The 27,808-nt window shown below is 32.3% G+C and overlaps 1 protein-coding gene across 1 annotated transcript; it reads left to right on the plus strand.

Annotated features, from left to right (window-relative positions):
- The first annotated feature begins 14,543 nt into the window (after nucleotides 1-14,543).
- LOC149196616 (F-box protein PP2-B15-like) lies at nucleotides 14,544-22,563 on the plus strand. Its single transcript, XM_089403768.1, has 3 exons — nucleotides 14,544-15,058; nucleotides 21,329-21,447; nucleotides 21,678-22,563. Exons 1-3 carry the CDS (start codon nucleotides 14,780-14,782, stop codon nucleotides 22,165-22,167), a joined length of 888 nt encoding a protein of 295 aa, XP_089259894.1. The 5' UTR covers nucleotides 14,544-14,779; the 3' UTR covers nucleotides 22,168-22,563.
- The last annotated feature ends 5,245 nt before the right edge of the window (nucleotides 22,564-27,808 follow it).

Below are 27,808 nucleotides of genomic sequence, written 5' to 3' on the forward strand. Positions count from 1 at the left end.
ATTTGTCCTTTGGGTTGCCATTTATTTTTAATCCACCAAACTAGTGCCTTTTCAGAGAGAAACACATCAATGAATTTATAAATCATAGCATGATCTTTCATGCACTGAATATATTTAATAATTTTGTTAGATTTCACCTCAAATTTGGGATCCTGAACTGATTTTAGAAGATAATGCCCTAGGTTCGTGATTTGCAAAAGGGCACCTAGAGGAGGCTTCTCTCTTGTAGAGGTTTCAATAACGACACCTTGAGTGAAAGACACTGGTGGAAAATTAATAAAATGTATTAGCGTAAACACCTATAAAACTGGATGCCCCAATAATCTCTCATACCACATTGTGATAAAAAGTGATTACACCCCTCTTTGAAAATTCACCATGGTGATGTTACAACACAAACACAAAAACCCTCATGAAGCTGAACCTTACACCGATAGATACCTTACACCCATAGATATCTTTAATTATCCAACATGTTAAAATCAATAAAGGCCGAATAAAGTAAGTTTGTCCACTAATATGGATTCTTATTATGTTACTAGATGAATTAACTTAACTTCTAAAAAATGGAATAACATTCTATGATAAACTTGGGATAAACTCATAACATTGGCATAAGGAAGTTAGAATAAACACTGTTGAATACCACTTGTGACATTGATATAATAAATACAATAGCCGGAATAAATAATAGTTGGTTGGGATCTATGGAAAGTTTACAAGTAATTTAAGTACAATTTTTGATGCACTGAGAGCATCGTTACATTAAAGGAAACGCACAAATCAATTATACCAATTTAAGCATCTACACAAGAAAGGAAGCATAATTTTATGCTCGAATTCATCTTTATCTCATACATTATGTCATTATAAAATCAAAATTCTTGTAAAATAGTTAAAATAGGTTTAAAATTCATAGATTAATAGAAAATAAATATTCCATTGCAGATGTCCATCCAAAATGGAATACATGTCTATCAAATCCCTATAGATCACTTTAAAAAAAGAAGTAAGGGTTAAAGATGATACATAAATATTGTGATATACGCACCAAAAGAAGTATAGATTAAAGATTAAGGGATCACTTTAAAAAGCAAATTAAAGGTTCATAAATCTTGTGTACATGCAATAAAAGTAGTAACGATAAAGTAGTTTTAAAATTAAGAAACACAGGACCATATGGTAAAGCTTTAAAGTTATTAATTTTATTAGATAAAACTTTATCATGGGCATTTTAGAAAAAGTAAATTGCATTTGTGTGAGGCTACGTAATACTTTTATAATTGACATAGATGTATTTATCATATATCTATTTGTAAATATGGTAATTCATTTATAATATAAAATTGAGTCATTATACATAAAAATGTGTAAAATTTAAAATAAAGTTAAATGGAGGATTATACATTAAAATAAAGGATAAATAAATTAAGAAATTTATATAATTAGGGTTAGAAAAATGGGAAAAAATAAACAAAGACTAAATATAAAATGAAAATTAATTCGTAAATTATAAGTATTTTATATAATTTTAAATGTGATTAATATATGGTGTTGAATTTAATTGTGTTGACAGGTGCTCTCCAACCTAGTATGCAAGAGATGTTGTAATGTTGTGTAAATATTTTGACTTGGTCAAATTACTAGAGGTCTTTGGACTTTGGGTTTTGACAATCCATGATTTTTCTCGTGGCATTCTTCTTTAATGTAGCTTATTTAAAGGCATAAAATTCTAATGAATTTTTCTTTTTTTTTTTCGAAGAGAAGAATGTGGTTGGGGTGGAAGAGACAATGTCTGATGGGTAAGCACAAGATAAAGGAATCTAAAATAGTCCAGTGGTTAAGCATACAATAAAGGAACCTAAAATAACTGAGACCATCGTTTCATTGAACTATGAATTAGATTTAGACAACCCAAGAGAAATCATATCACCTACAAACTACAAGAGGAGGAAAATCATAACCAATAGGTGCATAATCTTTTTTTAAAATCAATTTTTTTGATTTTTTTCCCAATTTACAGTTTGTGATATTACTTGCATTCTGCTTAACATTCGTATGTGATCCTTTCAAGTGAAAACTAGAATGGGACATCAACTTTTAACTACACTTTATTGTACGCTTGGGTTTTTTTCATTGCATCAAACATGAAATCCAAATTAACAGATTAATATGAAATTAAGCATAGAGTAATTAATATTTTTGAGGGTAACGAGTTGTGATGTCTGCAGTTGCATATTATGTGCAATGTCTATGCATGCATGTAAATCACTTGTTCTTGCCATGTCATTCAATTCATTCATTATAGTGGAGACAACACATACTTAATTGTATTTCAGTCATACTTGTGAGCGGAGTGACAACTTCATTATTATTGTTCTGTAGTTCGAAGGGATTAGTGATTAGCATAACGAAACAATGTGTGAGTAGTAAGTACAAGATAACGGAACCCGAAATAGCTAAAACCATTGTTTTGTCCCTAAATATACTTGTTTTGGATGACTTGAGAAACATTCTAACAGTGGAGACCTGGGGAGAAAATATTATAGCGGCAGAGAGATGCAAACTAAATGCATTACTTCCAAAGGGCCAAAAGAATGTGGTGGAATCTATGCTTAATGGGGAGAATTTTAACTTTGGAAATTAAATTTGAATTAATAACCACTTATAATTACATATATTTTTAATCATTAAACTAAATCAAACTATATCAAACATATTTATATTGTTACATTTCAATAGAAAAAAATGAATACAATTTATAATTAAATAATTTATTTTTAATGTAGAAATATTAAACCAGCCTATATCCATTTTAACTCCAGGTCTATCAAGCGTCAAGAGGGATCAAATCTCTCGAGGTGCAAACCTTTCTTCAAGTTTTTCACTCAAAAAAGAGGTTTGCACCTTGAAAGATTTGATCCCTGTTGATGCTTGATAGATCTGGAGTTGAGCTAGATCTAAGCTTGTTTAATTTAAGATTATTTATATAATTAGTATTAATTTATCCTTGTTTGGGGTGATGAGGGAGTTGACAGGTTTTTTTTGAGGGGGGGGGGCATCATAGCTATCCAACAAAGTAATTATACATAGGGATGTGGCATGCCACCCCTCCCTCAAGTACCACAAATGGGTAATAAATCTCTAGTTCTCAACATGATAGCTCATAATAGCATTTAGTCACCACACCACCCTACTCTATCCCATCATGTGATTGTATAACGTGGGAGTTTGATATCACATGATAGAATGATGCCATCAAATTTAAGTTTTGTTGTTGTTTTAACGGGAACTTGCCTCACACAATTGGAATCACTTGGAGAGAAAGATTTTACTGGGAAATATTTGGCAGAAGTTTGTTGCTCTGTTGCCTCCTTAAGCTATTTTCCCCAGACATTTCCCATTCCAACTAGATAAGGAGTGGTTTTTTCTTTTCTTGCCCTTGTTGTAGCTTAATGATATAAATGTGAAGAACTCTTGACTAGGGGTTGGGAGGTGGTGTGGGTTTTCTTACTCTTTGTTGGTTCTTTGTTATGAAACCATGATGACACTCTTTCCCTCAGACTTGGGTAAACCTGTGATAAAATCCATTGATACCTCCTCCCAACGTTGGCTTGGAATGGGTAAAGGTTGTAATAGACCTGGTGTCTTAATTGTTTCAACTTTATTTTGCTGGCAAACCAAACATTCTGCCACAAACTTATGAATATCTGATTTAAGGCCATCCCAAAAAAATTCCTTCTTAACCCTGTGGTAAGTTTTTAAAAATCCTGAGTGCCCTCCTAAGGGAGAAGTGTGCAATTCCATAAGAATCTTTTGTTTTAGCTGGGAATTCTTACAGAGGTATAAGCGATATTTGTACCATAACGAATCATTTTTCCAGCTAAATGTATCAGACGTACTGGAATCTTGTTGTAGCTTTCGAATAAGTGCCCACACTTCTTCGTCATTCTTCCATTCCTCCCTTGCTTCATTTATCCAATCTGGTTGGATGATAGAAATGGCGCACAACAATGCTTCCACATCCTCATCCTTCCTTGAGAGTGCATCTGCCACCACATTTTGCTTCCCCTTTTTGTAGATGATTTCAAAGTCATAACCCAACATCTTTGTGACCCACTTTTGTTGCTCTTCAGAGGATAATCTTTGTTCTAAAAAGTATTTAAGGCTATCATGATCTGTTTTTACCTTGAAGTGTCTTCCCATTAGGTAGGGTCGCCATTTCTTAAGTGCATGGAGTATTGCCAACATTTCCTTCTCATAAATAGCCTTTCTTAGAAACTTTCCCTTGATTGGACGACTTTCAAAGCCAATGGGTCTTTCATCTTGCATTAGAACAGCACCAATTCCATTTCCTGAAGCATCACATTCCACAGTAAAGGTTTTTGTGAAGTCCGGTGTAGCTAAGACCGGTGCTTGGCACATGGCCTCTTTAAGATGTTCAAAGGCCTTTGTTGCTTCTGGAGTCCATGAAAATGCATCTTTCTTCAATAATGTCGTTAGAGGTGCTGCTATTCTCCCATAATTCTTTACAAACTTGCGATAATACCCTGTCAACCCAAGAAATCCGCGCAAATGCTTTATGGATGTGGGGATTTTCCATTCCTTAATGGCTTTAATTTTGGTAGGGTCTACCTTAACTCCTTCATGAGATACAATATGACCCAAATATTCCACCTCCTGGACTCCAAAGAAACATTTGGATCTTTTGGCATATAATTGTTTCTCTTCCAATAGTTGTAGCACCCTGTCGACATGTTCAACATGATCCTTCCAAGACTTGCTGTAGATAAGTATATCATCAAAAATACTAACACAAATTTTCTAAGGAATGGTTTGAAAATTGAATTCATCAAACCTTGAAATGTTGAAGGTGCATTGGTAAGGCCAAAAGGCATGACCAAAAATTCATAATGACCCTCATGAGTTCTAAATGCCGTTTTCGGAATGTCTTCAATCTTCATTCTGATTTGATGATATCCTGAACGAAGATCCAACTTGGTGAAGTAAATTGATCCATGCAATTCATCCAGTAATTCATCAATGACAGGAATGGGGAACTTATCTTTAATAGTGAGCTTGTTGAGCTCCCTATAATCCGGACACATGCGCCATGATCCATCCTTCTTGTGCACCAATACTACTGGAGCAGAGAAAGAACTTTGACTCGGTTGAATTATACCAGCCTCTAGCATTTCTGCAACCATACGTTCAATTTCACTTTTTTGGACATAGGGATATCTGTACGGCCTGATGTTTGGAGGAACACTTCCTGGAATCAGATGAATAGCATGATCATGATCACGCATAGGTGGGAGACCTTTGGGAGTCTCAAATACCTTGGAATGATTGTCCAGGACTTTTTGGAGATCTGGAGAAATAGATGATTCTAATGTGGAAACATCTAGCGAACATAATTGTGCAATTACACCCCTTTGCTCCTTTTTTAGAAGCTTTGTCATACCATTAGAGCTGATTATCTTTCCTGGTTTCCCTGCAATACCCCTTAATTCAACTTCCTTTCCTTCCACAGAAAATTTCATGAAAAGTTCTTGAAAATTAAAAGCTATTGTACCCAAGGATTGTAGCCATTGGACTCCTAGTACAACATCAGCACCTCCCATTGGAATGGAAAGCATTGGGCTAGTCAATACATATTCTCCCATGGATAGCTTGATATTATGGCACTTTCCAGAGCAATTTATTGTTCCTCCATTTGCAATCATCACTTGACACTCTGGTGCTGGATATAGGAAGCAATTCAATTCTTTTGCTACCCTACAATGAATAAAATTGTGGGTGCTTCCTGAATCAATCAACACTATTACCTTTTTCTTCTTGATTTGTCCTTCTATCTTGATGGTTTGAGGAGTGGTAATTCCCGCCAATGCATTACAAGATATGGTCGGATTTATTTGTTCTTCATCTAGGCTTTGTTCCTGGAATATATCCTCTTCTTTTGACCTTTCTTGCTCCTTTTCTTCTTCCTCTTCACAATCTATGTAGAATAATTTCTTCTCAGCACACTTATGACCTTTTGTGTATTTGCTATCACAATTGTAACAAAGCCCTTTTGCTCTTTTTTCTTCCAATTGTTGTGGTGTCAACCTTGTAGGTTGTGGAAGACTATGGGCAACAACACTTCCATCTTTATAGTTGTGAATGGTATGCTTCCTAGTTGCCATAATTTTGCTTTCCATTTTTCTTGCTAACCTGAATGCCTTCTCTAATGAATCAGGTTCCCAAAGGCGCACATCATGTTGGATATTATCCTTTAAAGACCCTATGAACACATCAATCCTATGCTCCTCTGGAATATCTTTTATCCTTATGTTCAATTTTTGGAACTCCTCAATGTGCTCCATTATTGAACCCTTTTGTTTGAGACTCATCAATTGGCTAAAAAAAGTGTTGCTTTTTGTATCCTCATAATGTGCTATCAATTCTTCCGTAAAAATTGCCCAAGTGATAAATTGTTTACGAGAACAAAGCCATTGATACCATACAAACTGATTTGGTTCCAAATATAAAGTTGCCATACGTACCTTTTGTGTGTTTTGCACATTATTGAGATCGAAGAATTGCTCCATCTGTAATATCCATGTGGCGGGATCCTTGCCATCAAACTTCCTCATATCGATTTTTGGAACATGATGAGTCTTCGATCCAACATTAGCGTCTATGGTATCATGATTAACATTTCTTTTGTTCTCATCATGAGTTTCCTTTACTACCTTTTCACCATTAGTGACACTTTCTTGTAGCAACTTCTTCAATTCTTCCATATCTGTCTTCAAATCTATCTTCAAATCTGCCATGTCTCTCTTCAAATCTGTCTTCAAATCTATCTTCAAATCTGCCATGTCTCTCTTCAAATCTGTCTTTGAATCATCCATCTTAGCTTCCATGCCCTTTATCTTAGATTCCACACCACTTATCTTAGCTTCTGTTAGCTTTTGTGAGCGTGACATTTGTTGCACTTGTTCTTGTAATTTTGATATATCACGTAGCATTTCTTCTTCTTCTTCATGAGTCATGCTAGAGCTTTCAGGTTCCTTACTAGGTGTTTGCATTTTCTTTCCTCGGGGCATCAGTTACCGATAATAATTCTTTACTATGCCCTTTGAATTCCGTTAAACCAAGCTTACACAAAAATTAAAAAAAAAAAACTACACACCTTTTTTCACTTTATAGAAGCCTGATATTGAATCTGATGTGTCTCTGTAATTTCGAATCATCCAGTTCTAAAATTGCTACCTGCAGTAGCCTTCTGCGTCCTCTTTCCAATGCCACAAGTCTGAGCCAAATTGGATTCTCCAAGGAAGAGTTATGTGAAATCTCCCACAGTGACTTTCTTTTAGACTGGTTCAGTAGAGCGAACTTGTACGACGTGCCACGAGCCACTGTTTCAACCTTTGAATCTAAAACACACATACAAGAAACTACAGTCCGTCCTCTTTCTGTACCTTTTTACGAAATTTCAATCCGATCCTCAGAGAGAGAGTTATGACGATTTTCCCCAGGTCACCTGTTTTGAATGTAATTCAGGAGTCTGCAAAAAGGCCAACTTCCTTAGATCATATCGCCGAAAATATCACGCGAAAATCTCTGAAATTCGGACCCAAGGTTCAGCGCCAATTCTTCTCAAATGGGTTTTTTTTGCGACTTCTGAAACGTCACAGAAAAAAAGTTATAGCGAAAATGCCACGATGACCTGTTTGGAGCAGCGAAACCCTAGAATCCAAAGCTCTGATACCAAATGTTATGAAACCAGCTCACAAAAAGATAGAAAAGAGAGATCCACGCCTTAGAATTCAGCCTCTTCGAGGGGGCAACCTCCTTTACATTACATAAATGAACAATTCTTGGATGATACAAATGAAAATACCTCCTTTCTATATATAGGAGTCTAAGTGGTCCCAATACAATCAAAGCCTACATAACAATAATATTGTAGGGCACAACAATAACAATAGTGGGCTTCTATGTGGCACAATAGTAACAATATGGGCACTACATGGGTACATCAATATAAATAAGGGGTATAACTACAATAGTAATGGGGTAATCACTAGTATTATAGGGACCCAACATTCTTGGTGACGCTCCATGGCCTACCCTCATCAATTCTCTCAATTTCATGTGCTAGTCTCAACTAGCTATTCCAATCATGACACATTAATGCACTCATTGTGGATGAGGCACAACCTCTCATGAAGCTCAATGAGGTTTGAGGGCTCACTTTAGGGTGGAATATTTTGCAACAATCACGCTAATTTGTTATGAAAAGAATATGTGGTTGTGCCTAAGACACAAACATGCTCGTTGCAAATGAGGAGTAGTCATGACACATAATTATGCTTATTGTAAACAAGGGGCAACCTATTATGAAGCTTAAGGAGGCTCAAGAGCTCACTTCAGGGTTGAATTTCTACACGTCAGTTCTAAGAGCATAATTTGCCAAATATCTAGTGCAAATAACAAGAGGCTAAACAAAAATCGTAGGGGAAAGAGGGTGTCTCTCAGAAAAAAAAATTGAAGATGAAGTTGTTGTGTGGATCCCAAACATTGGAAAAACTTGCAAGAGGCAAAATTTGTACTTGCATATGATAGATTGGTATTAGCAAATGAAGTCATTGCTTGGGAAGGTGTTTCTCGATCACTATGATGCAAACGATGAGATCTTACTCATGTGAGATGAGTTATAACTTCAAATAAAGGACCTAGACTAAAAAATGGAAAGAATTAAGGAACTTTTTTGTCCCCTCTACATCCAAGGAGCTCCAGTTAAGAAGGAAAAAAACCCATTAAGGTGGAACCATCTGACTCCACTTTACCTTCAAGTTTTTCTCTTGGTTTAGTAGTTTTTTTTCCTTATCTTTGATTAGCTTAGATATGCTAGTTGGTTAGAAGTTATCAATTTTTTGGGACAAACTTTATGTATGTTTTGATTTGAATTTTAGATCTTAAACTCCAAAATTTAATAGCTTGATGCATTGCCACTAGTTTGGTTTCCCCAATGTTACACCAAGTTTACGAGATTGGGGGACATGGGAGCAGGGAGACACATATGGGGGATGTGTAGGAGTACCCCTAAATTTTAGGGAATTCAAGGGGTGTGTGTGTGTGTGTGTATAACATGATACAAATTCAAATTCAATAATGAAATACATTGATGCATACATCATAAATGATTTAATGAAATAGAAATAGTAAAATATTGTATAGATTGATTTGAATTTGATCATTCATTATTCTAGAATCTGATTAGTACTAAGAAAAATAGTAGATATTAAAGTCTGAATATTGGAATAGTAAATTGAAATTACTTAAACTAAAAAATAGTAAAAAGTGATGGGCCAAAGACTTGGTCTACGGTCATTACTATCTAGACTTAGCAGTCAAAAGTTAAAACTGAAAATGAACAATGTAAAATGAATCAATGCTATCAAAACCGGACAAGTAATCGAGTTGGTTGACCCAAAAACTTGGAAATAAAAAAAAAACAGGACCAAAAACCCAGTCGACCAAAAAATACTTAGATATTCAAATTTTGAAAAAAAAATGTAAATATTCATGTTCATCCATATAAATCCAAACCATTATGTTATATATATGTATATATATATATATATATATATATATATATATATATATATATATATATATATAAATATTCATGTTCATCCATATAAATCCAAACCATTATGTTATATATATATATATATATATATATATAACCAAGATAGCACCAAGTGCAAACCATATTTGAACAAAAAATATATCAACAAAGACGCTCTAGATGACCTCTATTGTCCAAAAAAAAAATTAATGCTACAACAAATGCCAACATATCATCAAAATCATTGCACATATTGGGATCTTCATCATCAATATTACCCTCTAAGCACTAATATAAGATAGTAAAAGCTTAACATGTCAAGTTGAGATTTTGTTTGAGTGATAGGTATAATTTTGTTGGGATTATGGTAGAGAAGTTCAATAATCAATACTATCAACATCAAGGTATATTAAAGGGTTTTGTGCTCTTGATTAAATGCTAGTTCCATACCCTCATACATCGTAGAATCCAATGGAAATGTTATAATCCCCTAGTCTTGAAATCCTAAAATCTATTAAGTTTGTTTGATTTTGAGTGGATCTAAAATTCTACTTTGTCCATATGAAATCTAGTGAAGTTAGAACCACTCTCAAACACCTCGAGCCAACTAATGGTAATGCTAAAATTTTAAGTAAAATGATGAAAATGAAAGATAAAGGAGAATGTTACTTTTCCTTTAAAAAATTAACATTACCATTAATTGCATAGCATTAATAGGGCCTTAGGATTGAATAATAGGCTTCCCCACTCATAAATTATTGTTTTCAAACAAAACTTAAGGGAGAGGCCCATCACTTTTTGAAGGGGTTGCTCACAAACACTCCTTTTGGGGAATTGTGTCCCCCACACTAGGGAAACATTCCCCACTCGCATCTCCGTGAGTTTCCCCAAAAAGGCGATGTGGAGAAACATTTTTCCAGGTGTCCCCCCTCTTGAGAGCATGAAAAACATGGGGAGTGCAACCCCTACTCTAGGGATGTGTCCCTAGAACAATGGTTTTCACTAGTGACAAACCATGTTATAAAATGACTATGTAAATTCTAACTTTCTAATTTATCAACAAAATTTTAACTTCTCAAAAAAATATTAATTTATTAAATTTTATTTTTTCATATTGTATTTTTTTTTCCACAGAAAAATTGAACCTTCTATTGATATAAGAGGGTTACATAGCATATACAGTGCATTGTCTTTTCCCTTTTTTCAGAGAAAACCATAAGCGGCTGTTTGTAGGAAATTTCAGAAATTCAACCCTACAACCCTATCAAAACCGATCTATAATATAACAAAAAAACTGTGGTGTACCCTACCCCCGGCTTCCATATAGGAGAACAGCCGAAAACGGAGTAGACGGAAGCCCACAACAGTAAAAAAAAAACTAGCCAGTAGACACTATGCTGGCGACAGGTGCTTAGGCCTCCATTATGAGAACTATGCTGGCGACAGGTGCTTAGGCCTCCATTATGAGGAAAACAATGCTGAGTCCCATTGCAGTTTTTCATACTGTATTTATTTTCACATGGTTAAAATATAAATAAATTTATTTATTTAACTAATCACATTAATAATTTTGAATATTATTTATTAATTAGATATAAACTAGGATTTTGTTGTTATCTTTTTTTTTTCTTTTTTCTTTTCTTTCGTTTTTTTTTTTTTAATAATCTTGTTATGTTTTTTTTTTGGTTTGGTATATGAGTCCTAAAATGACTGGCATGCCTAACATGTGGCTTGAGTAGCCCAGGGAATCTAAGCTGTCGAAAACATCGAGGGATTACATTTAACTTGTGCCACACCATCTCTTAACATGGTTGTATTTTTTTCTCCACAGAGTTGGTGACCTTTTTACCATAGAGTGTCTTAATAGAACTCTATGTGCATGAGCAATTTAATTGTATTTTCCCTTTTTTAAATTAATTGTTAATTATTAATTTCACTTTAACTAATACAAAATTTAATTTACCTAAAATACTAATTTTAATATAAAACACAATACAAGGTAAATTTAATTGTAAAATTCAATTGAAAAATACAATGCCTAAAAAATAAATAAATATTGAATATTTTCAATTTTTTAATTAATGTATTTTTCACAGACACTATATATATTATTTATTTTGAATGTTAGTTGTAAGATTATAAACCAAAATATATTAATTTTTTTTGAATATTTAAATTTCTTAGGGGTAAAAGAAGAGGAAGAATTAGTTAGCATTGGGTAAAAGAATAGGAAGAATTGGCTAGCATTGAGGAGTAACTCTAAAAAAAACCAAACCATGCATTTTTATTCAATCCAACCATTTTTGGAATTAGCCATATTTCCATGTCCTCTGGTTGGTTTCAGTGAACTTATGGTTTTTCTATTTCACTTGGAATTTACCATTACTATAGCATAATGTATTGCATAATAAAGTCCTAGTCAAAGATTTTTTGTATGTCTCCTAGTAGTATATAAACATTTGGGATAAAAAACAATTAATGTGATTTCCAATCTAGTAAGACCACAACAAAAACATTTTGATATTATGTAATTTGGTTTAAAACATAAAAAGACATTCAAACTATTAAAATAAAAACCATCATTATTAATATGAAAATAATCATTTAATTAAAAATATATATTATGAATATAATTTTTAACTTTTAACTTTTTAAAATATTAATGTAACAATAAATTAAGTGGTTGATTAATATAATGAGACCATCACTCAAAAAAAATATATTATTTTATAATTAAGTAATTTTTCTAAATTAAGTAATTGATTAATATGAGAAAACTATCACTCAAAATAAATTGTATTATTTTATAATTAAGTACATTTTCTGATGATCCCTTCTTACTTTCATCTTACTTTTTTATTCAACTTTCCTTAATCTTATTTGTATTTCACCAATAATTATAAAACATATATATAATTGATAAAATAAAATAATAAATTTTTTTTTAATTAATTACTAAAATTAAAACTAAATTTAATTTAATGTCTGAAAATTATAATTTTTTTTTAATTAAATTTCATTTCTCAAGTTAATATTAATATAAAAATAAAAACTCTAAAATCTTTATTCTAAAATAAACACATAAAAGATAAATATAAAATTCTCATTATTTAAAATATCTTAAGTTAAAGTAAATGTATATTGGAATGCACAGAAACGGAATGCTTAATTCATATTTTACAAATATGTTTTCAATTCCTTTTTTAAGGCTGATATGTTTGTTATATATAATATTTTATATTAATTTTATTATATATATATTAAATTTATGCAAATTTGAATATATATATATATATATATATATATTAAATTGATGCAAATTTGTATATATATATATATATATATTATTTTCTTAATTAAAAAAATTATAAATCATTATTAGAAATAATTTATTATTATAAATATTTATAACTAAAATTTATGTGAGATAGTAATGTGGGATATTTGTAAAGGAAAAATAATATATAGAATTAGAAAATATTATTCTAATTTTAAAATATACAAGTATGCAATATAGGTAAATGCAAAATCTTTTTATACAAAATAATTTATTAAAATATAAGAGATATTCCTAACTCAAACAAAATATATTTAATAGAAGTACAAGTAAAAAAAAATAGTTATATAAAAATAGAAAATGATACTATGAATAATAATAAGTTGCAAGCAAAATCAAGTAAGAAGATATAAAAAGATATAAAAATGCATGATAACATATGAAATTTGTTGGTGTAAAAAATATTAACCAGATGATATAAAATTGAAGGAGAAAATAAGGAAATGATGGTGGAAAAAATGGTTTGAAGAGTAAGATATAAAATAGAAAAGATACAAAATGGATAATGGATAAAAAGACATTGTAAGGTTGTGTAAAAAAATGTAACAGGGATAAAAAGACATACACAAAAAATATTATATAAACAACTTCCATAGATATAAGAATATCAAAGTGTGAAACTACTTAAAACTTAATATATTATAGTTAAAAATACTAGTAATATTACAACTAAAAATCAATACACATAGGTTGAAATGTAAAAAAAAAAAAACCAAAAACAACGTATTCATGAAATATATATAAAAAATGATTTGGATTAAAAAAAACATAAAATTGAAAGTAAAATAAACAAAAACTTACCTTTAATCTAAATTCAATTAAATAACTCAAATCTTTCACTTAAATTATGATTGGAACATGGAATATCAAATTTATTAAAGTGTTTATTATGTTTTAATTATTTAATTCCCTATCATGCATTAAGAAACTTGATTATTAATAAATTTAAATTTAATATAGTCTTAGGTTGATTTAATATTTATAATTATTGTTTTCTATTGGTGTATGTATTATTAAGGCATTCTTGATTAATGGTTATTAGTTCCAAATTCTTTGAATGTCTTATTTATTTAAGACTTAACTAAATGTTATAGTGATAATGGTAATAATCAATTCTATATGTATAAACATGTGTGCTCTTAATATACCTAAAAATTATAATAATAAAGATAGAAATTAACTCTATATTACTGGGATACAGAATCCACCAAATTGTCAATTCTTTTAAATATATTAAAGACATATTATTATTATTAACTTTTTTTTTCCATTTTACTTTTACTTTTAACATTAACCTAATTTGTTATTTATTAACTATGATGTATACCTTATGAAAATAGTAGCAGTCGGTTCCATGATCAAATTAACTAACTAGATATTATAGATGTAGATATACATCCATTATCGATTTAAATGATAAAGTTAGTGTTTGGGTTTGTTTTTGTTTCGTTCTCTTTTTTTGACATTATTTCCTTAAGACGGTTGCCTCAAGATTTTCCCAAGATGAATGCTAAAATCTATAACACGTCACCATCATTGCGCGCGTGTAACATTTTTGCGGCTACGATCCCTACGATGACGGGCAACACACCAACTTGTCATCTACACAACTCATCCATGCACGCACCGACTGCATGTATTTCCGAGGCGTTGAACTCCTCAAATACCTTCGTGGCGAAGCAAGGATTGATTAGGTGAAACTCGCCCCATCGAAAACGATATAAAAATGGATTCTGGGGACTGAGTGGTCACAACGTCGTTTATTGGGTAGAGGAGTGAACTGCACACTTCGAGTTTCTTGTTGTTGTTGCTGCAGAAGTATGGATGAGCATGAGGCAGGGCTCATGGGTTTGGGAAACTTGCCAGAGAGCTGCATGTCGATTATACTCGGCTTGACCACACCCAGAGATGTTTGCAGGTTCAGCGCCGTCAGCCACACATTCAGGTTGGCCGGTTACTCGGACTCGGTATGGGAGAAAATGCTCCCAATTCAGTATCGCCATCTTCTTTCAAGACTCGATTCGCCTTTGCAGTTCTCTTCCAAGAAAGAATTGTATTTCACACTCTGTCATCCCCAATTGATCGACTGCAGCAAAAAGGTATCTATGGAACTGATATTTCTTTTTTTAATCTCTTTCAATCTGAATTACAGCAGGGATGGTAAATTATAGATGCAGACTTCATCATCAGTGTTCTTTGTCTACTTAACCCACCTTGTTGCGATTCCCAAATGTAATTATTCTCAAAACTATCATAACAAGTTTGCCTGTGTTACTAGAATATTGTACCTTAGATTTAGATTTAGGACTGGATCAAAGAATTTGCTGTGATGATCATACCAAACTAGTTTATAATATATATCTTAATGCTTTTCTATTAAACTTCTAAAGATTTCTAATTAACATCAACCTCAAGTTTCTAATTAACATCAGCATCAAATTTCTAATTGAGGAAGAAAACTGTGTGTTGGGATTGTGTTGCAATTGTATGTTTGCCCAATCCCAACGCACTTCTCCAGAAGTTTTCATCAACATTTATAATTTATTGACTATAAACCATTTTTGATCTTCCTAACAATATTCGATAGATCATTTTTAGTCTCAATCTTACTGGAAGTATTCCACCTCCTTAATAAGGTCGGATAGATCATTTTTTATCTTACTGAAGTTAATAGTCATCCTATGATCATCATAGTGAATTTTGTCAAGAAGCCATTTCAAGACACAGATTGCAATCTCATCATTACAATATAATTAAACGTTTCAGAGGATTTGTTGAAATTACTTAAACGTTTGAGAGGATTTTTATTACTTACTCAGGACTGTGATTAATCCATCTTATGCAAATTTGCTAAAATTACTTAATCAAGACGGTATTATATCCATCTTAATCCAAATTTACTCAGAACATACTCAGAACTGTCATATATCCATCTTAATCCAAATTTATTAGTTTGCAAGAGGGTCATTCAATCCAAATTTATTAGTTTCCCAGAGGGTCATTCAAGGTGAACACCTTCAAAAACCAATTTACTAATTTTGCTTAACATCTTGTAGTTCCAAGGTTATGGTGTATATATGCCAGTACATTTAGATTTTATTTTTAAGTTTCTAGCTTTGTTAAGCCAGTTTGTGTTACATTGGGATACTTCCAATGTATGTGGATCTGGTCCAAGTTCTTGAGATACTTCCAATGTATGTGGACCTGCTCCAAGTTCGGCTCATTGTTCACTATTTCTGGTTTTGCTTTGCTTTGCTTTTTCTTTAAATTGTTTGTTTGTTTGAACAGCACACAGATTAGGCAACAGATACTGGTTTTTCAAAATGAAAAGAAAAATGTAACAGTCTCTTACATCTATGAGTTCATAAAATTGTTTTTCTTTTTTCAGTTATTTTAATGTTTAAACAGCACACGGATTAGGCTACAAACACTCGTTCGTTTTTCTGAGTTAATAAAAAATTGCAACTTTAAAGAATGTAGCATCTAGAGTGGACATAATTCTAAGGAATGTAGCATCTAGAGTGGATATAATTCTGCCCAAGCACAGAAAACGGTTTTGTAAGGCTTCCCAGATGCCTAAAGTATTGTTTCAAATATGGGTTGATCTTGACCAATCTTATAAAAGTGAGGAGGTGGGGCGAGGGCACAAATCGAAATCAAAATTTTCAACAAAAGCATAGTAGTATCCAGATGTAACACAATAATCTAGAAGAGGAAACATACAAAATATGGACTGAGTGTCAAACACAACTGAGTAGATGAAGTGACTATACTTGAAAAGCATAAGGTTAGCTGGTTATCAGATTGCAAATATTTTGGGATTCCCTTGTTACCATCAGGATTCGCCATTCCAAATTGAATGAATGTTGGAGGAAACATATAAAATATGGACAGAGTGTCAAACACCTGAGTAGATGAAGTGACAATACTTGAAAAGCATAAGGTTAGCTGATTATCAGATTGCAAATATTATGAGATTCCCTTGTTACCATCAGGATTCGCTATTCCAAATTGAATGAATCTTGGAATCGTATATAGCTTTCCAAGAAGGGTAAAGAGTCTCGTCAACAATAAGGTGAAAAAAGTTGCTGAGTTTTTGAGCATTAACATGTTTTTTTTATTAGTTTGAATAGAAAGCACCAATACTCTTTTGAAGGACAAAAATGATTTGTGCCAGAAGAGATGCTTATAGTTGGCTATAGATTTTATGCAGTCAAAAGAAAATATAAGGGCATCTTTGGGGCAAAATTGGCATCATGAAAACAAGATAATTGCATAGGAGGCACAAGTTGGTCATATCTCAATCCGGTGAAAAAGGGGAGAGATGCGGTTCATTGCATGCTTTTAGACCTATAAAATTCACTGGTGTGAACAAGTTGATTACCAAACAGTAAACCAACTAATATTTTATTAATGAAGATCCGCCAAAGTCACAAAACCACCATCACTATGATTAGCTAAGTCAAAAGTAAATGTCGAAAAAATCTTCACCACTATGAATAGCTAAGGCAAAACTCGGTGAGATTAAGTCGATTGCGGATTCGCGGAATATTCCGGGATTCTGCAATCGAAGGATGGCCATCAAAAGTAAATGTCGAAGAAATGTTTCAGAAAGGTTGCAAGTCAAAAGTAAATGTCGAAGAAATGTTTGAGAAGGTTGCAAGTCAAAAGTAAATGTCGAAAAAATGTCGCAGAAGAGTTGCAAGTCAAGTCAAAGGTAAATGTTGAAGAAATGTTTCAGAAAAGTTGCAGGTTGCAGTGTTTGTAGGGCAACTATTTGGCTGTTAATTGATGACATGTGAGTTACATTTACTGAAAGGTTTTGGCTTTGCTCATAGTTCTGAGGATTCAACCTAAACCAAACAACAGAGTTCTATTAGATTCTGAGAGAATCTGGGATTCAATGAATCTAATTGCCCAATAATATCTGGTTTGTCTCTTTCCTATGCTTGTGTCCTGTGAATAAACCTCAATAAAAGACTCTTGATGAAGATTCTACATATCTACATACAGTATAAATCTACCTACAGTCTCCTGAGAGGCCCATCTACAGCCCTGGTAGGAGAAGGTCTTTGATGCTTTCTCGATTAATATATGAATAAAATTATTACAAGAAATATCGTTATCACCATAAATTAATTATAATTCTAAATTTATTAACTCTTTTAATCATAATTCTAAATTTATTAACTCTTTTAATCATAATTCTAAATTTATTAATTTTTAATACATGGAAAAAAAAGTCATTACCCACTTAAATTAATTTTAATTCTAAATATATTAAGTATTAGGATTACTCAAAACTTTTAAGTGGGAAATAATATTTATTATACATCTATTGATTCTCAAGATGGTTCAAAATGTCTGAGTGGTAAATTTTAATGTTTTTGTATTTTTAAAGAGTATTTATTTAAATACATTGACAGTGATACATTGGGTTCAAAATGTCTGAGTGGTAAATTTTAATGTTTTTGTATTTTTAAAGAGTATTTATTTAAATACATTGACAGTGATACATTGAAAGTATTTAAAAATAATTAAAGTTAAAATGAATTTATTTTAATTAGATGAAAACATTTAAAAAGAGTAAATTAAAATGAATCGAGGATAATTATATGAAAATCCTAATAAAATACACTTATTACCTTAAACACCTAAACATTTTTTAGGTGTAGTGGTTAGAATCAATATGTCATATGCATTGAATGACTTAGGTGTAGTCAATGTCATGTTTTTGTTGGAGTCAACATGTCATATGTATTGGAAGGCTTCACTACATATGTGTATTCAGTATCATGTTCTTGTTAGGGTCAAAATGTCATATGTATTGAATGATTTCACTACATGAGAATTATTGAAGTATATTTTGCTTTACATTTTTGAGTATATGTTGGGAAACTTTTTATAGAATTTGTATTTTGGTAAAATTGCAGGTCTCATAAACAAACTACGAGTTATTTTTAGTGAGTGTCATGTTCTTGTAGAGTCATTATGTCATATACATTGAATGGCTTCACTACATAGGAAATGATTAAACTATACTTTGTTTTACATTTTTGGGTGTACTTTGAGAATTTTTATAGACTTTGTAGTTTAGTAAAATTATGGTTTCTCATCAAAAACATTATTTTTAGCTATAAACAAACTACCAATTATTTTTAGATATATGCAAACTATTAATCATTGATTTGACTAATCAAACCAGGAAATATGACATGCTTTTAAGGGTTTACACGTTTATATTTCCCATGTGAGTGTGACACATGTGAGTGTGACACATTAGGACACATGTTGGGTATACATTTAACCCCTGTTCTAAAAACATGATATGTTAGATATATAGCTCTGGCATTGTCCTGATATGTCCAAACTAATTAACTACATCACAGAGCATTGAAAAACTACATTCTTTGGTAGACTTACCAAGATTTGACAATATAGAGAAAGAAATATTATATGTCCAAACTAATTAACTACATCACAGAGCATTGAAAAACTACATTCTTTGGTAGACTTACCAAGATTTGACAATATAGAGAAAGAAATATTAACAAATTTTGAAGTAAAAGACAAACTTCATTTTTTTTATTATTATTAGCTTTAAAAGAACCAATAGGATTAGATGATGATGTCAACTATGAGGGTAAATGATTTTGATAAGAAAGAAAGAAAACTACTCATTTCAAATGTATGCACTCATTGGATGAGAAATCAAATTTAGAGTATAATTAGAAATTTTTTGTTTTTTTTTTTTATCTATTTCCAACTTGATTGGTTATAGACTTATCAAAAGTATTTTTAATTTATCATGAATATAAAAATAGGTAGAATAGAGAAACATATTTTTTTTTTCATATATATTTTAATTTCTCATTATAAATTTATAAAAAATATGTAGATGTATTTATTAGATATATAATTTAATTACTTATCCAATAAATCCTTCCACTTTGAATAATTACAAAATTTTCTTTTTAAAATCTATAACTTTTACCTTTTTATTTTCATTAAAAATCAATTTAGATTTTTAATAATATACCAACTATATAAATAACTTTATTGTATTGATATCGATATCATACCCAATATGCCATAATAACTAGCTAATGAGCACAAGGCATTTGAAATCATGTAACACTTACTATAATAAGAATCTATGTGAATGAGATATCATACTTTCTCTCTGCAACTAAAAAAGTGCATGGCTTGAAAGACTACTTTCATAATCTTATGTAATTTTTGAAAATTTTAAGTTTTAGATACAAAGCTAACGAAAACATTTTTATAATTTAGGAAAGACAAGGTCACAGAATTGTTGGATTTATATATATATATATATTTTTTTTTTTTTTTTGTAATTTGATTATTTAAACAAATGAGTTTGGAAAACATTATGAATTTATGAATGGATATCAATTAATTTAAATTTTAATGAAATAATAATTTAAATTTGATTGAACTACTTGATGAAAGTAAAGTCATATTTTATATGAACAAGGTCGTACTCCACATGAACAACAGCAAATCTTAAATTAAATATAGAGGAAAAGAATTCACATAAACAACTCTAAATCTTAAATTAAATAAAAAAAATTATAATATTGATACCTATTATATTATTCCCATCTATAATATTCATAATTCATTGTCTCACATCATTTAATAAAAAAAAGTGCATGATATAATATTTTTAAATTTTGACATTATATTACAACAGCAAATCTTAAATTAAATATAGAGGAAAAGAATTCACATAAACAACTCTAAATCTTAAATTAAATAAAAAAAATAAAAATTATAATATTGATACTATATTATTCCCATCTATAATATTCATAATTCATTGTCTCACATCATTTAATAAAAAAAAGTGCATGATATAATATTTTTAAATTTTGACATTATATTATGCATTATGAATCTTTGTTTATAACTCACATATATATATACACCCCTGTTTCTAGTTACGTAGTCAACATGTCCTGTTCTGCATACTCGGATCTGCATGTCCTACACTTCCCTTGTCCATTGTCATTCAACTGCTAACGATGATCAATGTCATTTGAAAGTATAATGTGCTCCTAATCTCAACTTATGATGAAGTCAATTTGTGCTCAAAGTTCTAGGTTTGGTCAGTAATTCAGTCTGTATCAATTTACTCGCATACGAACTTATAGATGGCCCATCACAATGGTTTAATGTATTTGATATAAGCAATAGCCTCAATCATGCAGTGTTCACTGGTTATTGTGATTCTTTATTTTGTGGTTGACTAGTTTAGTTTCCATTCAAAATATCTTAGTTTCTTCAACATGGCTTATTTATGTTTGACCTTATTGACCTCCACGTCGTTTTTTTGAAAATTTCAGAAGTTCTGGATAGAGCGCGCCACAGGCAAATTGTGTTTTATCTTGTCCCCAAGAGAGCTACATATAACTTGGGGAGATGAAGCTCGGTACTGGCAGTGGAATTCTCGAGAGGACTCCAGGTAATACAACATTATTCTTTCATACAGTTGACTTTTACAAAGTTTACCATTGACTTTTTCTCAAGTCAATAGTTGACTTTAAACGAAGTCAACAATTAGACTTTTCTTACACAGTACACATTTTATGTAAACCTTTTGTGAGTGGAGTATAGTCAAAAGTTGACTTTGCTCCATGGATACAAGGAATGTTAAGAAGAAGCTAACAACACAGTTTTGCCTTTGGAGTGCAGTTTCAAGGAGGCAGTTGAACTACATAATGTAGGCTGGTTTGAAGTGCGAGGTCTATTTGACTGCAAGGTTTTGTCTCTTGGTACAGAATATACCATCTCGTTCAGGGTGAAACTCAGGGAGTCACGTCGTGGTGTTAATAGGATCTATGGACGTAGAGCCATGAATCCCCACATGTCTCGGCCATATGGATGGAGTCAGAAGCCAGTCAAATTCTCAGTTACAACTGATGCTGGTGATCACCAGATATATGCCCTGTTTTTGAGTGACACAGATAAACCTGTTGCAGATGATGGGTACCAGATGGCTACCTCGAGACATGTAGAGGAGGGTTGGATGGAGATTGATGCAGGCAGATTTTTTGTGGATGAAGAGGGGGATAATCCAGGAAAAATAGATTTCTGCATGGGAGATTGGGAAGGTAGGATTCGGAAAGGTGGACTTCTTTTAGATGGGGTAAAGATTCAACCTACTTCTTCATGTAAGAAATGAAGAAGAATGATATATATGGGTTTGGAGATTTTTATAATTAGTTATGTTGATAATGTTGTTGATAATATTTTTGGGAAGAGAATTGTGTAGATTAGTTTATCTAATGTTTCAGGTGGACACTCCACTCATCATCACTTTTTAATATTTTATTTGGAGATAATGAGTGAAGTGTCCACCAAAAAATTAGACAAACTAGTCCTCTACACAGTTCTCTCGATATATATTGGTTCTATTTCATCCATTAGGAACTTCTGTAATTAGTGATGGTAATATCCTTTCGGAAGTTTCCTATTTGGTCATGAGTATAGCGGTATTGTTGTACGGAAAACTTGTAATCAACATTTCGAGTGGTTTGGAAATGAACAATTTCCATGGAATATGAAGATTTCTCATTTCACTGTGTTTAACTTGAACAATTTCCAGGGAATATTAGATTTCTCATTTGGATATGTTCAACTGTATGCATCTATAATCGATTACTGGAGTAAATTCAATGTACAGAAATGACTGTAATAGAGTTTATGTCATTTCTTCCATGTAGTTGTCTAATACATTTAATGTACAAAAATAGCTATAGCAAAGTTTTTGTGGTTATTATTAACGACTCTTTCAGATGATTATTTTAGCTTTGTTTTTGTTTATACTTAGTTTAATTGATTTATTGTATTGGTTGGAATAAAGATATATTTTTCAAACTAAAATAGTAAAACAATGCCTTTATTTAATATCCTCAATGTACATCTATCTATCATTTATTGTAGGGGAAGGCTACTGTAAAATGTTTTATATTCTGGTTGTCTTTCCCTGATGTATAGTCTAATCCGAGAGATGTTGCTGAACCCAATACTATTCTCGATCGGTATTTATTCTTTCACTGACCAAAGAAGTGGATGGAATCTTAGCCCTCCTTTTGAAAGAAATCTTTCTCATTCACCCATGCTCCTGGATTGTTTTCCACTTAATATAATTCAAGATTCTCAAATTTGTTTAGATTACTTTCTATAAAATCCAAAATTCTCCAGATGTCTATATTACTTTCTTTCTATTCGAAGTCGATAAGTTGCAGTTTAGCATTGAACTGGAAAATTTGCTTTTGCTGACAGGAATTGTTCGATTCTAGCAAAAATGTTATGCTTTTTTTGGTTCACGAGATCCTTTACAAAGGAAAACAAGGTTTCCATTAATATGTTTATACCATGAAGTTGTTAAGGTGGTTTGGGGACGGGCTCCAGATTTATGAGAATCTATATTCCACTTTATATAAAAATAAAAAAAATTCTAAATAAATAAATAAGTTTTCTAGTTTAATGAGATACTAACAACAATGACAGTACCATTTTTCTGAGTATTTTGTGATCTTAACAAAAGTAAAGATAAAATAGAACGAGCAATAATATCAAATTCCAGGTGGATAAAAAGATAGGTGGATAAAAAGATTGAGAAATGATATCAGAATGAATACAGATTAAAAAAGAGAGGTTAATATTAGATTAATAATATCAAATTCTAGGGGTAAAAGATTGAGAATGATATCAGAAACAGGACAGAAAAATATTGAGAAATGATATCAGAAACAGGACAGAAAAATGAGATTAGAATTAAACTCAGCAATGAGATCAGAACCCAACTTAGCAATAAGATCAGAATATGGCTCCATAAAACAAGGATTTTATAACTTTTGGATATTGGGTTTTTGGAAATCAGCACATCATGATTGACAGAGCATACAGAATGTAACTATCTTTTGATGATTATTTTCAGAAATATGTACTGGACTTTACTTATAGTAATAAAGCCAGCTTTTTTTTTTCTTCTGAATTTTTTTATACAAATGTTTGCTTAGCATTGATCCAGATGTACACAACAGCAGATATGCTTTTTAGCAGCATTGATTTTTCTCTTTTATTTAATACTTTGCATCAACCGCCAAATTGACCTTAATGGGTCTGAATATCATGTCTTGAAATCTTTTTGTACACCATGTCGACATTCTTTATCTGAATAAAGAAGAGGATGAGTTGTAATTTGTAACAGGTTCCTTACCAAAGCTGCGATACTATTCTCACGCTTTAGGGCCAATATGCCATAATTGACTTAGAAATTGAATACAATTTTTCTGCCTATTTGTTTATCAGACTCTTTATGTTTTTGGCCCGCCTACCATCCATTTGCAGCCATTGCCCATCCCACTCAACCATATAAAAGTCTCCTCCAAGGACCCACTCAGGAGCAGGGAACTAACTGAGCCATCAAAACTCACCCTCGTACTTTCACCGTAGTACTGCGCCATCCAACTCACCTGATACTTTCCCCGCAGCGGACAGCGGTTGGACGCTATACTGTGAGGCAGCCAGGGCACATCCAAGTTTCAAGGGGATGGGGAAAGACCATTACGAGAACAGAGGAAGGTTCAGTGAACCAAATTCGAAACCAGTTTTGAAACACAGTGAGGGCTAGGATTAGGTGTGTATATGGGTATTTTTATCTGGATTTGCGGATTTCAGAATATTTCAAAATTCTTAATTTTGTTTTACCTGTATCTTAACTGTCCCGTCTATGATATTTTTAGAATCTGCAAGGTTCCACAGTGTTGTGTATATGCACTGGAGGGTGGGTACAAGAGGAATTGAATTTTTTATAAGAAAGATGATTAGGTCTATTATGTTCATATTTTTTTTTTTTTAATCTAAATTTTTATGGAAATATGGGGTTATATTCTCTTAATTATAATAAGCATCAAAACAATTACTTTCCATTACCAAAAAATTTAAAAAACTTAAAAATTAACTAAACAATAATTTTAATTTTAATTTTTATTGTTATTAATTAAAAAAAATTAATATATGAGTTAATCATATACATATTTATATATTTTTATCAATATACATATTGATAAAAATATATAACAAAATTTTTAGCTATGAAGATTCACTCTCACTTGATCATGGGGATTCTTAATTTATTCTTAGAATATGATGGACCAATACTATAGCTTATCAATACCACATGTCCAAAAAACCATAAGTCATTTAATATGACACTTGTTTATAGGACATTTTTTTTAATTAATCAATTTAATTAAAAGGGTAAAATAGACATAACATTTTTGAGATAAATCTCAACCTTTGATTTGTGACTATTATTAAAGAATATTCTAAAATATTTGGTAGAAACATCTACCTAATAATTATGATAATTAAATTAAAGTTATGAAAGTCTTATTCCAAAATACACATGCTTATTAGCCTAACTAGCTTTCGTCTCTAAATCTACGTTCACATTTTCATATTTACCTAATACTACTATGAAATTACCATACAAATTATAAAGTAACAATTGACATCATATGGATGTGTGAGTTTATAAATAATGTCTTTCAATGTACATGAACTACTGTAACACCCTCCTTCCACATCCGCCCAAGTAACCGGCCAAACAAGGTAAACATGTGATGAGAAGTTACTATGATATGATTCGACCTCCTAAGTCACGTTAAGGAAGTGGAACCGACGAAAACACACCATACAGAGCTTCAACATAAGCAATGAGACTAAGAACCATCCCAATCTTTCTACTAACCAGCATGTAAATCCTACTAAGTTTTTGGACCACTTGACCTCTGGACGCTTTCATGTTATGGGCATGCTAGCATCCAGGGACCTCTGGATGCTCTCACAGGCCTGCAAGCCAGTGTCCAAGGACTTTTTTGCACAGTGCTGTGCCAACGTCCCTGAGATTTGAGCTACTTTTTCAGGGACAGAGCCCAGGTCACTGCCCAGAATAGAATGACATCTTCAAAACAATAAGATCACAGGGAAATGACAATGCAAAAACAATTACTTGAATAAGATCTTGATTTGACCCCTACTGTTATAGACATATTTGGGCACTGCAACCCCAATCACATATGTCCATAAACCAAGGGCTTCTAAACCCCTAAAAGTGTTGTTTCATACCCTAAAGGAACAAGGTCAGCTGATTACATCATCTCCCAAAAGTTCTCCATGAAAAACTACTCAAAACTGGTCAAAACAGGACCATACAGACTGCTCCATGCATAGGGTGCGATGCATCTCACCTATTACACACGGGGGGTGCGATGCATACTGGAAAGCCCTTTTGTAAGGTGCGATGAGCGGGAGCAGACAAATGGCAGCAGTTTTCTAGGTGGAAACCCAAAGAATCTTCTAGAAACTGCTCATATCACACTTGCCTCTCTAAATTCGCCTAGGGATGAGTAAGGGATCTAAAATATCCAAGTCGAACCAAGAACTATCAGTGAAATGATACTAATCAAAATCCCAGAAGCTGACTCACTCTCCTGTAAACATTATATATGGATCCCTCTCCAAGAGATCCAAAGGCTGGAATTTTGTAATTTGCAAGGAAGTGTTGTTGATTTCTCTTTGAAGACATTGTTGGGTGATCTTTCTTTGTATGAGGTGAAGCATGCTGGGAGGATGATGCTAGATTAGACAGCCTGGTTGTAATCCTCTCTTCTACTACTTCTATCAATAAAGCTATTTGAGTTTTCCTCCATATGCTTGTATATCTCTGAATCTTGTTTATGTTTGCATTAAATGGTTAATGTACATCTGATCCTACATTATTTATGGTTATAGATCTTTATGCCTTGATGGTATTTTGCTGCCTTGACTCTACATGGGTTCTTTGAAGCGGGACAAGTGAGAAAGGAGTGGCGAAAGCTCTATCAAAGGAGAGAGGAAACAAGCAAGGAGACTAGAGAAAGATTGAGGTTGGTACTCTCTACTTCTCTCTCATCTATCTCTCATAAAGGAAAACACAAGTAACTTTAATCTGTTTGTTTCTAAGATAGCTACCCGTCTTAGTGGGACTAGTAGCTCTGAATGGACACTAGTTTTCCCGATAAGAAAATGGCGACTTTGCTGGGGAGTGAATAGTTTGTTTGTTTTGTTACTGTTGTTTGCTTTATAAACCACAGACGGAGCCTGAAGTTAAGCTAGCTAACCTTCGAATTGCTTTTGCTATGCAACTGCAAAGTATATCAATGCTGCTTCAGTCAATCTCTGGGTTGGTTTATGGACTGAACATCTAGCTTGCAAACATCCTAAGTGCCCTAGTGGTAGCTCAAATAACCTCATTAGATCAGCCCCTATACTTTGTGTTTATTGACAATCATTAGCTCAACCTAAATCCCTAAACTTAGCTGCAAACTGTGAGCAAAAACCAAGCTCAGTCTCATCCCTAGACCATCGCACTATCTCTTCTTAGCAGTCTGGATGCATCGCACCTCCCGTGTGTTGTAGGTGAGATGCATCCTTGTTTCCCTGTGTTACAGGTGCGATGATTAGATGAGACTATTTCTGCCTCCAGATTTTGGTTTTTTTCTTCATTGTCTTCAGCTTTATTCAGTAGTTTTGCTGTCTATGATCAGTATATCTCTGTTGAAACCATCTTCCTTTGCATTATTCAGCCTCCATCGATAAAGAATTGTGAATGTTTTTTAATGTATTTTTCGTCATTTACAGTTCTCTTGTGCAAATAGTAGCTTAATCGAACTGTCGTCTTTTGATTTGAAAGTGTCGCAAGTGTCGTTTTTAGTCAAGAAAAAGAGTATTACAAAGCATTCCTCTTTTAGATAGTCGATTACACTTTTGCC

The sequence above is a fragment of the Pinus tabuliformis genome, chromosome 2_2 (genome assembly GCF_031772625.1).
Source record: "Pinus tabuliformis cultivar Carrire ecotype Pingquan chromosome 2_2, CPIR1, whole genome shotgun sequence".
Taxonomy (NCBI): domain Eukaryota; kingdom Viridiplantae; phylum Streptophyta; class Pinopsida; order Pinales; family Pinaceae; genus Pinus; species Pinus tabuliformis.